This window comes from Chlorocebus sabaeus, chromosome 27 (genome assembly GCF_047675955.1).
Source record: "Chlorocebus sabaeus isolate Y175 chromosome 27, mChlSab1.0.hap1, whole genome shotgun sequence".
Lineage (NCBI taxonomy): Eukaryota > Metazoa > Chordata > Mammalia > Primates > Cercopithecidae > Chlorocebus > Chlorocebus sabaeus.
Genome location: NC_132930.1, coordinates 44,331,857 through 44,345,607, shown reverse-complemented (window position 1 = coordinate 44,345,607; position 13,751 = coordinate 44,331,857). Strand labels below are relative to the sequence as shown.

Here is a 13,751-nt window from a genome sequence, read left to right as displayed (position 1 = left end):
GACAGCAGCTGGTGTGGCCACTTCGGAGAAGTCCTGGGGAATCTGTTCAGCACACACCCACCTGCCCGCACAGATGCACACCCTCCAGAAACATTCTGCACACCATCCGACGTCACCAAGTTGTTCAGAGCAGTCATGTTTGAATAACCCCAAACTGCAAACCACCCCACGCCAGCTCAGGGTGGATGAACAGAGTGTGGGAAAGCCACACAACGAAGCACTGCCCAGCAAGGTGAAGGAACAGCCTATAGTCATGGGAACAACATGCCTGGATCTCATAACATCAAGCAAAAGAGGCAGGCACAGAGGACATCCTTTCCCTCCTGTTCAACTCCACCAATACGAGGTTCAAGAACAGGCAAAATTAATCTGTGGAAGAAAAGTGTTTGCTCTCATTGAAAAGTAACTGGGAAGGAGCACGAGGGACCATTCCGCCCCTTGACTGGGGTGTGCGTTCTGCAGGTGTGTGAAGATGTATGCGTTTAGCTGTATGCGAAATTTATCTCAACAGAATAAAGAGGAATGTGTAGCAAGAAAGAGCTGTAGTTAGCAGGGTTTGCATTTCACAGTGGTGTTTCTAAAATGGCTTGGTTATAGTCTAGGGTTCAGTAAGGGGTAAATAGGTTAAAGATCATGGGAGCCAAGCCTCTCACTCTTGGGCAGGGGAGTTACACTGCCCTGAGTGTTGGAAGTAACAGTGTGAACTCGTAGTCTTGTTAAGATGGATGGATGAATATGCTACATATACACGTGTGTGTGTATATATATATATATTGTTTCTATGTCTGTGAATGTTTCTGTATTTCTCCCTGTGCACACCATCCCTCCCTCCTTCCTCTTTCACCCCATGTCAGGAAGAGGTAAGGTTTTCACTCAGAGGGCCTAAAACGCATGGCAGCACAGGAGCAATGAGCACATTTCATATCCAGATATTGGTTTCTAAACACCATGATCCCTGGAGAACAGGCTGATTTCAGGGCTGGTTCAAAGAATGAAAAAGATGAGCCTGGAATATGTCTTGTGCCGGAAAGTACGGAAGTGCCAAAGAATGATGCCTGAGGGGACTCCCATAGATCACATCTGGGACAATTTTGGCATCAAAAGCAATGAATGATATGAAAAAAGTACATGCAAATATATACATGTGTAGGAACAGTTGGGTAGGTGGTTAGGTAGGTGGACAGGTGAGAGGAAAGGAGGGAGGGGTGGTGAGAACCTCGAAGCAAGTGAGACAGGTGCGTTGGGTTATAGTCTACTAAATAAACTTAAAAAAAATAAGAAAGTAAAAAATAATTCTGAGTCTTTTAAAAAAGAAAAAAGGAAAGAGGAAGGAAGGAAAAAGAGAGGCAGGGAGGGAGGGAGGAGAAGGGAACAGAAGGAAGGAGAGAGGAAGGGGAGATAAAGCTTTTTTTATTCACAAAAGAATACAAACTAATTAACATAGGAGGAAGACAGGGCTAGAAAATGATGGGCAGGTGTTCAAATAAATGCACAAACATTTCATGAGGAATAAGATCGTTACATATTTTCAAGATACCTTTCTAAATTCGCTTATTAATTACAAGCAGGAAATAACTTTACAGAGAAGGAAACTGGTATATCTTCTCCAGGTGATCAAAGATCATGCATGTTGATAAATCAACAATGCCTCCCCATACAATGCATGACCTGGGTCTGGTCATGAGGAAAGCCCAGCCAGACCTGCAGGGAGGGACATTCTACAAAATAACCAGCTGGTTCCCCAGTGCTACAAAAGAAAACACAAAGCTGCCATCAGCCCTCGATGGAAGGCCACTGAGGCACCATGACCAGGGTGCCTGGACTGGGGCTAGACCTGGGAAATCAATGCCACATGGGGCAGCACTAGGGCTGCTGGTAAAGCTGAACTGGGCTGTGGGTTAAATTCTAGTATTGTATCCACACTACAGTTCTTTATTTTCATAAATGCACCCTGGTTATGAGAGAATGTCCTGGTCCTTAGGAAATAGGCACCAAAGTAACTGGGGTAAAGAGATACAATGTCTCCACCTACGCCCAAAGGTTATAAAAACAAATATGTGCAAATACATACGTGTGTGGACCGACAGGTAGGTGGCTAGGTAGGTGGACAGACAGGTGAGAGGAAAGGAGGGAGGAGCAGTGAGAACCTTGAAGCAAGTGGGGCAGGGGCGTCTGGGCAAAGGTACTTGGGAGTGCCTTGCACCGTTCTTGCAGCCATCTTTAAGTAATCCAGCATCATCCCCCACACCCCATATTAAAAAAAATGTGTTTGGTTTTGTCCCCACTTTCTGGCACAGAGCTCCAACCCTTGGAATTTGCTGAGTGACAGAAGTGTATTTTGTTATTCATAACGACCCCCTCTGACCACACCTGAGTTTATGCTAACAAGGTGACCTAGGGTGGGGTCCCTAGATGGTCTCTGATGGGGCTGGTCACCAGAAAGACCAAGCCACTCGAGGACTGGAATGTCTAGCCCCACCCCCTGGCCTCTGGGAAGGAGTGGGGGTTGCTGGAGATTAAACCCTCGAAAATCTCTTGGACAATGAAGTTTGATGAGCTTCCTGGTTGGTGAACACATGGGGGCGTGAGGAGGGTGGCACACCCAGAGGCTGTGGGAGTCCTGCACCCCTGCCCCTAGTCCTTGCCTTGTGCATGGCCTCTTGAGTCATATCTTTCATGATAAATAAGAAATGTAAGCAAAGGGCCTCCTGAATTCTGTGAGCCACCCTAGAGAACTATCAAACCCAAGGAGGGGGTTGCAGGACCCCAATTTATAGCCACTTCATCAGAAGTACAGGTGCCAACCTTGGACCTGTGATTATAGCTTCTAAAGCGGGGGCTGAACCCTTACCCTGTGGGGCTGGTGCTAACTCCGGGTAGTTGGTGTCAGAACTGAAAGGAATTACAGAGCACCCAGTTGGCGTCTGTAAGAAGCGGTCGTTGGCGTTGGAAAACACCCCACTCCCCGAAACAAAACAGACATGGAGCAATCGGAATTCCTCAAATGCTGCTGAGGGGAGTGGGAACGGGCACAACCACTTTGGAAATCAATCCAGCAGTATCTGCTCAGCACACACGCACTACGCATGCCCAATCCGTGCCGCTCCCCGGTAATACCCAACAGAGAAGGGAAGACACGTGTGCATCCAAGACATACACAGAAGCGTTCGGGGCAGCATTACTCCTACTAGCTCCCAAGTGGAACTGGCCCAAAGGCCAATCAAGGATAGAGTAGACAAATCCGCCGTAGTGGTGCACTGACCTAATTGATACACACCCAGGACCCAGTGGGGCATTCCACCTGCCCAGTGGAATTCTACCCAGAAACAAGAATGTCGGCTCTACAGATAAACACAGCAGTGTGGGGCAATCTTATAAAGACAAGGCTGAGCCAAGAAGCCCTTCATTATTGGGGTGTTGTGCTAGGCTCAAGGGATGTCAGGATGAGGAGGACATTCTGGCCTCCTGGATGGCACCCCCTCAGTGCAAGAGACCAAGGCAGCGCAGTGGGGGCTGGGTCTGGAGGGACTCGCAGGAAGTCTGGCATGCAGCTCTGTTCGCGCCCAGGGGCAGGGCCTTCTGTTTGCTTCAGCCTGGTGCCCAAAGTCCTGGTGGGATGTGAGTGGGTGCCCTGGAAATGTCAGGCCACGGACTGAATGAATGGCAGGCCCACCATAAGCCCATAGAAATGCATCAACACACACTTGGCTGAGTCAAGTCTAGATAAGGACACCCACGTACGTCTCCAGCCCCACCTGGGGTATGACCTGGAGGTGCTGGCCAGCTGCCATCCTGCAGCTAAGGACACCCAGACTCGCCTGTTCCCTAAGACCGTCCCCTCCACCGGTCCCCAGCAACCAGAGTCCTTGGAAGTCACTGCAAGAACTCAGTAAATCCTATTTTCCGTCTTCTCTTCCTGACGCCTGCACCCAGCAGGAGGGCTGGCGGGAAGCACCCTGCACTACTGCATTCCTCATGAGTGGCTGCTGCAATTTCAGGCCAGGCTGCCTGACCCACATAACTGGGAAGTGTGTTCCTATGGAGCACCCAAGCCCAGGAAGCGGAGCTGAGGACACCCACATGGGGGGCTAGGGGAGCCCCTGCTGTCAAACCTCTGGCCTACCCACTCCTTGACTGTGTGGCGATTAGGCCAGAGGTGAGGCTGACTCCAGAATTCTCCATTTAATGAACAGGACCTGACACAAAGCGCGTGTGCGTGCCCACCCAGCTGACTCTCTCGCCTAAGAACTATTTTAAAAACTAAGGAAGAAGAAAAAGATAAGATAACAGATGACACAGAAATGCAACAAACACCTTCTGTGTGTGTGTGCCTTCAACAAACATTTAATCCACACCTACCACAGACCAGCCCACACTCAACCTTTGATTGACATTTCTAGAATGAAAACACCGGCTGGGCTCAGGACCTGGGTTTGCAAGTGGCTTTTGTGGCGTGGCAGTGAGGTCCACAGCTCTCCTAGTCCACAGGTGAAGACCTGAAGCTCAAAGAGACGAACTCCTCGAACAGCACAGCCAGTGGGTGCCACATCCAGGGGCAGAACCTCAGCTAGGCACATGGCCCTGAGGTCACATTAGAAAACAGTGGCATCCAGGGGGTGGCCAGTCATTGGCATCACTCAATCTTCAGCAAATATAAGGCAGAGGATCCCTTTCTGTACCTCCCAGAATGGGGGCAGAGACTCCTTGGGGGACCTCACATTCCAGGAGAGCACCCAGGCCACACAAACAAGCCAGGAGAGGACAGTGAGCCACAGGGAAGGGAACCCCAGGAACTACGGCAGCAGGGGGAGGCGGGGACGCAGCCCAGCCAGGAGGATTTCCTAGGAGCTGAGCTTCATTCACATATCAACTAGGCTCAGAAAACTGGTAAGAGTTTGTCTTATCCAAGGGAAAAGAGGGGAGGGATAGTGTTCCGGGCACTGCAAGAGCAAAGGCCAAGAGGCCCGGAACCCCCGGGCACAGGGTGTGTGTCAGGCTGTGGGAGTGGCCAGGAGGTGGGGCCGCCCTTCTGCACCTCCTCTGGGGCCAGACAGGAGAGCCGGGTTTATAGCAGCAGCCACTGCTGGGTGCTCTGGAGCCGGAGAGTCCCTGGGCAGCATGCTGTGTGCCCTGCTCCTCCTTCCCAGTCTCCTGGGGGCCACCAGGGCCAGCCCCACCTCAGGCCCCCAGGAGTGTGCAAAGGGCTCCATGGTGTGGTGCCAGGATCTGCAGGCAGCTGCCAGGTGTGGAGCCGTGGGGTACTGCCAAGGGGCCGTATGGAACAAACCCCCCGTGAAGTCTCTGCCCTGTGACGTATGCCAGGACATAGCAGCTGCCGCTGGCAACGGGCTGACCCCTGACGCCACGGAGTCTGACATCCTGGCTTTGGTGATGAAGACCTGTGAGTGGCTCCCCAGCCAGGAGTCTTCAGCCGGATGCAAGTGGATGGTGGATGCCCACAGTTCAGCCATCCTCAGCATGCTCCACGGGGACCCAGACAGCGCCCCGGCACAGGTGTGCACAGCGCTCACCCTCTGTGAGCCGCTGCAGAGGCACCTGGCCACCCTGGGGCCACTCTCCAAAGGGGACACCTCTGAGGCTGTGGCTCCATTCATGGCCAATGGGCCCCTTAGGTTCCACCCTCCCCAGGTGCCTGAAGGAGCTCTGTGCCAAGACTGTGTACGGCAGGTCTACCGACTCCAAGAGGCTGTCCGGTCCAACTTGACCTTGGCAGACTTGAACATCCAGGAGCAGTGTGAGTCCTTGGGGCCTGGCCTGGCTGTCCTCTGCAAGAACTACCTCCGTCAGTTTTTTGTCCCTGCTGAGCAAGCACTGAGCCTTCTCCCCGCGCAGGAGCTCTGCAGGAAGGGGGGATTCTGTGAGGAGCTAGGGGCACCTGCCCACTTGACTCAAGCAGTGGCCATGGACGGGGTCCCCTCCCTGGAGCTGGGGTTGCCAAGGAAACAGAGCGAGATGCAGATGAAGGCCGGAGTGACCTGTGAGGTGTGCATGAGCGTGGTGCAGAAGCTGGACCACTGGCTCATGTCCAACAGCTCTGAGCTCATGATCATCCACGCCCTGGAGCGCGTGTGCTCGGTAATGCCTGCCTCTATCAGGAAGGAGTGCATCATCTTGGTGGACACCTACAGCCCCTCCTTGGTGCAGCTTGTGGCCAAAATCACCCCAGAGAAGGTGTGCAGGTTCATCCGTCTGTGTGGCAACCGGAGGTGGTCCCGAGCACTCCCTGACGCCTATGCAGTCGTGCCGTCCCCAGAGTGGGACGCGGAGAACCAGGGCAGCTTCTGCAATGGTTGCAAGAGGCTGCTCACGGTGTCCTCCCACAACCTGGAGAGCAAGAGCACCAAGCGAGACATCCTGATGGCCTTCAAGGGTGCCTGCAGCATCCTGCCGCTGCCCTACATGATCCAGTGCAAGCACTTCGTCACCCAGTATGAGCCTGTGCTCATTGAGAGTCTCAAGGACATGGTGGACCCTGTGACTGTGTGCAAGAAGGTGGGGGCCTGCCACGGCCCCAGGACCCCACTGCTGGGCACTGACCAGTGTGCCCTGGGCCCAAGCTTCTGGTGCAGGAGCCACGAGGCCGCCAAGCTGTGCAACACTGTGCAGCACTGCCAGAAGCACGTATGGAAAGAGACGCCCCTCCACACCGGGGAACACGCATGACCGTGGCCGCCAGAGACCCAGAGCCTGCTAGCCAGGCCCCAGGAGGTTCCTGTACCCCACAGGAGCCCCATGAGGTGGGTGCTTTCCCATCCCCATCTCACAAATGAAAAACTGAGGCTCGGAGGAGGGAGGCTGGGAAGGAGCAGAGCCGAAGTTCAAAGCCAGGTATTCCTGACCCCCAAGGGCTCTCTCTTTAACAACTGTGCTGCCTCGAAAGCATCTTACTGGACCAGAGCAAACTCATGTGCCCTGTTCCTCGACCCAGCCAAGGCTGCCCCTTCATCTCCAAGGCTGTGCTGTTGCCGGTGGTTCCATGAGAGCCTGCCCATGGCCTCGGGTGCCCCTTTACCTTCTGCTGGATGGATGTCCAGCTGTGAGCCAGGCTGGGGTCGTGGCCGGGGTGGGCAGAGGCAGAGGCAGAGGCAGATGGAGGCGTGGAGGGCCTGTCTCTAGTGGGGTCATTACCTCTTGTCAACAGCTGGGGGTGGCTCAGGCCAGAGCTTCTCAACCTGGAGTCCCTGGGGATGGCTGCCAAAGGTGTGTGTGAGAGACACGTGTCCCTGGACTTTTCTTGGGGGAGGTCTGGGACTTTGGCCACATTCTCCAAGGGCTGCTGGGCTTCGGAGCAGTTCCCCCCATGTCTCGGCCACCCCAGGGCCCCTCTCTCTCCTTGTGCCCCAGACCCTCTGCTGCCCTGGTAATGAGCAGAAGGAAAGTCTTGGGGTGTGCTCAAAATCAGGAGAGCAAAACATGCCAGGCAAAACCCCCGGGAAAAGCCGGAGGAGTCTGGGGCGACCAGCGGGGTGTGGAGCAGCAAGGGCAAAGACAATGATCACAGCCCTCCAGTTGTCTGAACCTCAGTTTTCCAATCTGTAGAATGGGGATGATCATACCTGCCTCACAAGAATGTTGAGACAATTCACAGAAATGTTCTGGAGCCCCATCCCCCTGTGACCGGCATTCATGAGTCTGCTGGGACCAGAAAACCCATCTCAGGGGGTCAGCGGGGCACCCAGGAGAATCTGGCTGTGCACGTGCTGTATAAACCACAAGCGTTCTCCACATGCTGTGTGCCGCGTTCTTATTCTCAGGGAAGGCGCAGGTCCCAGAGCTGCTACAACAGCCCCCACCTTGCCCTGGTGCCTCCACCTCACCCTGTTGCCCCCTCTGGCAGAAAGCCTCTGGGGGCTTCATGCTGGGTTCAAGTGCTCCTGTGGTTTCTGTTCCTGCTGTGTGGCCCCCCTAAGACACTGTGCCCCCTCCAGGGGAGTCCCTGGGCATGAGCCTGCCGTGTCCTTGCAGCTGGCCCAGCACCCACGCGCAGCAGGTGCTCACACATCTGGGAGCCACACACACGAGTCCCGGGGGAGGAAGCTGGCATTTCACCTGAGGCCCATGGATTAATTCTCCTCTTGAGCAAGAGGTACGCCAGGCCTGGATGGACAGGATGTGAGCGGGTACTGTTTTCCAAGAGGCCACACCTGAGCTCTTAAGTAAACGTCCCAGGCCTGGGCCACCGCCCCAGGAACACAGGCACACTTGGCCTGAGATTCTGGATGCCTCAAAAGTGGCCCCTGTTGGCTGATCAGGCCTGGGCCCGCTGGGCAGTCCCACAAAAGATGAGGCCAGCAAGGGGTGGCGGTCATACCTGGCCACCGGATGGGCCAGGAAGGCAGATGTGCACCAGACTCCAAAACAGAGGGCCTGAAGTTGGGGGCCTCTGTATCTGCCTCTTCCCCTGAGACCACCCGCCCTCTCCAGGAGCAGTCCCAGAGGCTCTTGGTCTGCCTGCCAGTCGGTGTCCCCGCCGGACACACCCTCTGGGACAGGATGGAGCCACAGGCCCTCCTCTGGCTTGGCTGTGAGTTGGGAGGATGTGTGTGACATGACCTGAAATCCCCCAACAGGTCACCTGGGAGAGGCCGGGAGAGGGCAAGCGCCACACCTGCCAGGCGGCCCAGCTCAGCGCACCTGCCCCAGTTCAGCGCACCTGCCCCAGTTCAGCGCACCTGCCCCCACCCCAGAGCTACCTACGGCGGGTGGTCAGGGTGAGCTGTCTCCACGCCCTCTTCCCCACCCACCCCCCAGGCCCAGGTACCAGCTCCTCCCACAGAGCCACTCACCAAATGCGTCCCCACTAGATGGCTGCCCATGATGAACCGAGCTCACTGGTCATGATCCCACAGGCCCAGCTGCACACCCAGGTCATGAGCACAGCCCTGCCCCACCCCCACAGGGGCCCTCTGACCCCTCCACTCACTCATCCGCCACCAAAGTGGCAAGGTCCCAGTCACCTCCATCCCTTGTGCCTGGCACCAAGCCCAGAACACAGGAGGTGCTCTGCAAGGGTCTGCGCGGGGTGGCTGCCTTGGGGGCTAAAGGCAGAGAGGCAAGAGGAGCAACGGACGGGCCCTCTGGTGCTGATGGCAGCACCACCATTCAGCACTGAGACTGAGGCTTAAGGAGTCCATCCAAACGACTCCATAGCATAGCCACTGCGTTCAGACTGGAAAAGGCTTTTCAGGAGAAGGCCCTGTAACTGCCCGGCTGTGGGAGAGGAGACGCCAGCCCAGGAGAAGAACAATTAGCCCTACTGGGCCTAGAAGTTTGGAAGACCCATCCCAACAAGGATAGGAAATCAAGACAGATGCTGAGCATGGATCTCCCAGAGGCGGTGACTGCACCACACAGAGGAGCGTCTCTGCCCGGGAGGAGGGAGAGGGCTCCCGCCCGGCTGCCAGAGCTGGGCAGGTACCCACGCCTTCAGCCAGACACACGCCGGGCATTCTTCAGATGCCGTCGTGAGGCAGAGATCTGGGACGCCCCAGAACACCTACAGATGCTGCCCCTCGTGCTTTCTCAGCCACACCAGGGTGTAGAGGGGCTGGGGGAGCCGGGAAAAGGGTTTGGTGGTCCAGAGGTTTTTTTTGTTTTTGGCTTGGGGCTTTTCTTAGAAGTGATGTGTTGCTAGAAACTTCAAACCAGATACAAATACACCCAATGATGTTCTCTCTCTCTCTCTTTTTTTGGTGAATAATTTATACAAACTCAGGGCTCTCCTGGAAAGCATGGAAGAGCAGTCCGTGGGCACAGCCACCTTCAATGTGGGAACGGTGAGCCCTGTGCCCAGGAGGGACATGTCAGGGACAGCCCATGCTGTCCACGCTCCCTCCCCCACTTTCACCTCCCGGGATGAACTTTAAATCCTATTCCTTACAACGAGAAGCGGGCCCAGAAAAGCTTCCCCTGCACACCTGAGTGCCATGTACCACAGGGCCCAGGACAGTGGCCCCTGTGCACCGGACGGGGGTTGCCAGCCTGCTGGGCATGGCTCCAGGAGCTGTGCCGGCTTCACTCATGCTCCCCCGCCCCACAGCCACCATGAGACAGACTATTCTTATTCTATTCCTCAGAGGTGGATGCTGAAGCTGGAGAAGTAACTTGCCCAAGGCCACACAGCCAGTAAGTGGAGGGGGCAGCAGGCTCAGGGCCTGTGTTCTCTGTCCTCACACCCGCGACACACAAGGCATCCATGTGTAAGCCCTGATCCCACCACTCTGGGGCCTGGGTTCAGAGTCCTCATCCCTAACCAGGGTGACCCCACCTCTCCGGGTTCCTGCGCAGGACTGAGGGTGCCCTGTGGGAGGGGCCCGCTGGGTGCCTGCACAGAGGAAGGGGCTTTGCCAGGCACGTCCTTCCACGACACCTCTGTCTTTTCTGTTTTTCCAGCTGGTCTCTTAAAATACATTTTCAGTGTTACATTTTTGCAGATCTTTAAGTGACACTGATTTCCAGGTCTGGTAAGGCAGATTCACTTTCCCAGAGTACCGTAACCACTCCCTGCTGCTGTTTTCTTCATGTCTCCCTCACCAAATGCCCTTAGAGTGGAAGAGGCGACGGGACCTGGTAAATTAGTCAAATGCTGATGCCAAGGCCCTGAGAGTGCGCAGGGCTGCAGGGACGTCCAGCTGCTGTGAGCCCCCAGCCACGTCTCTGGGGAGCTGTGGTGGAATACAGCGGCATCTAGGAAGCTCATGCTCAACTCCAGCCATGCCGCAGGGGCCTCGTGATGTCACAAGGCACTTTCCCCAAGGCCCCAGGCAGGGGGTGTGCAGGCCCGACCTCATGCACACATGCACGCATGTGCCTCAATGTAGACAGTTCTGTGCCAGGTCAAAAGTCACCAACTCTGCCACCCCTGACCCAACTCTTGCATTCTCTTCTCCTCAATTTCCTCATCTGTGAAATGGTCACAGCAGCCCCACGTGCCTATCCAACAGCATAGTTACAGGTTACAGTGACAACGAATCCTGCTAGTGGACACATCCTGTGAGCCAGCCACTTGGCTCACTCAGACTGGTGAAGAGGTGCCTTCCTGGGGTCCGGGTTCCCACACCCCACCGCCCCCTCCTGTCTAGTCTCATCACAGCCGTGATCTTGACAAAATCTAAGTCCAGGCCAGCTCACAGCCTCCTCAACTCCCAGTAAAAGCAGATACAAGCTGAGGCCCTCACCAACCCTGCGGCACTGTCGGCCGGGTGGACCCCACCAGGGCGCAGCCCAGCCCCTCCCCTTGCTCCTTCCTCTCCAGCCACCCCGGCCTCACATACCCCTCAGGCCCACCCCAGGGCCTTTGCTTGGCCCTAGACATGCGCCTCTCAGTCCCTCCTGCGGTTCCAGCCTTCCCTGCAGAACTCTGCCCAGCATCACCTCCAGCCCCCACCTGCTGTTCCCACCACTCCACACTTGTCTTAGTCTCTGCTGCCCTCACTGCCCTCGGCCCCAGAGCTGACGACTCGGCTATCTGGCTGCGGCCTGGCTTCCCTTGGAATGCGAGCTGCAGGAGGCAGGAGTTCACCTCAGTGGTCTCCGTCACAGTCCTGTCACCAAGACAGAGCCCGGCGTAGAACAGGCTCCATGAGCAGGGCAAGAGCGAATGAGCACGGACTCTTCTGGGACCACCTGCAGCCCTCTGGCCTGCCCTTTGTGCTGACGCCGCCCTGGGGTCGCAGGTTTCTCAGAAGGCCTAGCCGTGGCCATACCTTCCAGTTATAGGATACAGAACCCGTCTTTCAATCAATGAAGATGAATCCGTTCTGCTCGGTTCCAGCAGCCGCCCCAGGGACGCTATGCAAAACAAGGCTATTCTCCATGGCCCAGGCGAAGGTACGGGCAGATGGGCCCCACCCCAGGACCCACAGATGATGGCTGGATGGGGCCTGGGTGTGGAAACCCAGGGAGATGCATGTCCCCAGAAGAGCCCACACAGCAGACCCCAGGTGGGTGAGCCTATTCCTGCCCTCTGGCTGCATCTCAACCTCCATTCCTCCGCCCTCAGGGGTGGTGATACGGTTCGGGTGCCTGCCCCCTCCAAAGCTCGTGTTGAAATGTGATTCCCAGCGTTGCAGTGGGACCTGGTGGGGGGTGTGGGATGTGGGGGTGGGGCCCTCAGGAATGGCTCTCCATGCCATCCCCTGGTGATGAATGAATCCTCCCTCAGTTCACGTGAGATCTGCCTCCCACTCTCTTGCCCCCTCTCTCCATGTGACACTCCTGCTCCCTCGTTACCTTCCGCCATGACTACAAGCTTCCCGAGGCTCACATGAGGGCCTGTGGTGAGCAGGTGCCCAACTCCACACCTCCTGGGGTGTCCTGCATAACCAGTGAAACCCAGACTCGGGCATTTCCTTATAGCAACCCAAGAACGCACTCACACAGATGGTCAGCCGCCACAGGCAGGAGGAGGCACGCTCCGAGTCCCAGGCGCACCCCAGCTCCGCGGCCCCTGCCACTGTCTCGTCCCGTCCCCGTCAGGCGCTCTGGCCCATCCTCCCACTGCTGAAGCTCAGGAGTGAAGTCGGGGACAGGAGGCTCCCCTCTCTTTCCAAACCTCTGCAGCCCAGGGAGGGACGGAGCTCTTGCCCGAGGCCCCAGGCCCATGCTTAGATCACATTTAGGGTCTGGCTCCAAATAAAGGGATGGGGTAAAAACAGCCACGTTCAGTGACTCAAAGCCCCCCAAGAGCCCGAGTCCAGCCACACAAGACTTTGCTCTTCTCCTACCGAGAGGCCGCCTAGGTCACCCTCCATGCACCCGCAGTAGATATGCTGCCATTAATGCTGCCTCGGCCCTCCGGCTGCGCCAGGATTCTCCCCGGCACATCTAAACTATCCAGATCCAGGCTGTCGCCCCGGCAGGCCGTGGCTGAGGGCAGGCGAGTGCTGGACAGAAGCAGCGCACTTCCCCTGCGCCCTTCACCACTGACCCCTTCCTTGCGGGGAGGGGCCCAGCCTCCATGGCTGCCACCAGGAAGCCTGTCCCAGGGCCCCATCGCTCCAAACACGTCCCCCACTGTTATCCGGGTGCAGGCCCCGCTGGGCACAACTGGGCATTGCTGGAGCAGATGTGGATCCTGGGAGGCCACAGTAACGCAGACAAACACGGGCTTCACCGCCGGGGCGGGAGGGCCTCGCCTCGCCACTCGCTACCTGTGTGACCCTGGGAAAGCCACTGACCGGCCCACAGCCTCAGGCACCCCATAAGGACACACAGATGGTAAAGGTCCCCTCTCTTGTGGGTGTGTCCAGGGAGGAAATGAGGTGACCGCACTGAGCACACCCGAGGGCCCGGCACATACAAGACACCCAGTACACGTGCTATTCTCATAGAGGGTTAGCTGGTGACAGCAACCCTCCCTGAGCTTCCTAGCGAGGAAGAATGCTGGAGGGTCCAGCTCAGGCTGCTCTCAAATTCCTGGCTTCAACCAATCCTCCTGCTTCAGCTTCCCAAAGTATTGGGATTACAAGTGTGAGCCACACCTGGCCCACGACACTTTGCAATATGGTTCTTAGTAATGGGCCCCCAGGAGCCACCCTCAGCAGGGCAGTGTGCGCTGGGAAGGCCTCTTCAAGAGCTGCACGGTCTCCCTGGCCTGCAAAGCCAGCAAAGCCATCCTGGGGCCTCCCCTGGCTCACAGCTACCAGCCCCGGGATCCAATGGGCCACTCATTGAGGTTGGGAAAAAATGTTTCAGGAACAGCAGACCCAGGGCTTTCCCCACCCCAGGTA

The 13,751-nt window shown here is 56.6% G+C and overlaps 2 protein-coding genes across 5 annotated transcripts in view; one reads left to right on the top strand and one right to left on the bottom strand.

Annotated features, from left to right (window-relative positions):
- The window catches only part of SORCS2 (sortilin related VPS10 domain containing receptor 2), a 550,792-nt gene that overhangs the window by 304,053 nt on the left and 232,988 nt on the right, over positions 1 to 13,751 (bottom strand). The window lies entirely within an intron of this gene.
- Positions 5,104 to 7,611, top strand: PSAPL1 (prosaposin like 1). The gene has a single exon (XM_008018002.3). It carries the CDS (start codon positions 5,119 to 5,121, stop codon positions 6,682 to 6,684), a length of 1,566 nt encoding a protein of 521 aa, XP_008016193.3. The 5' UTR covers positions 5,104 to 5,118; the 3' UTR covers positions 6,685 to 7,611.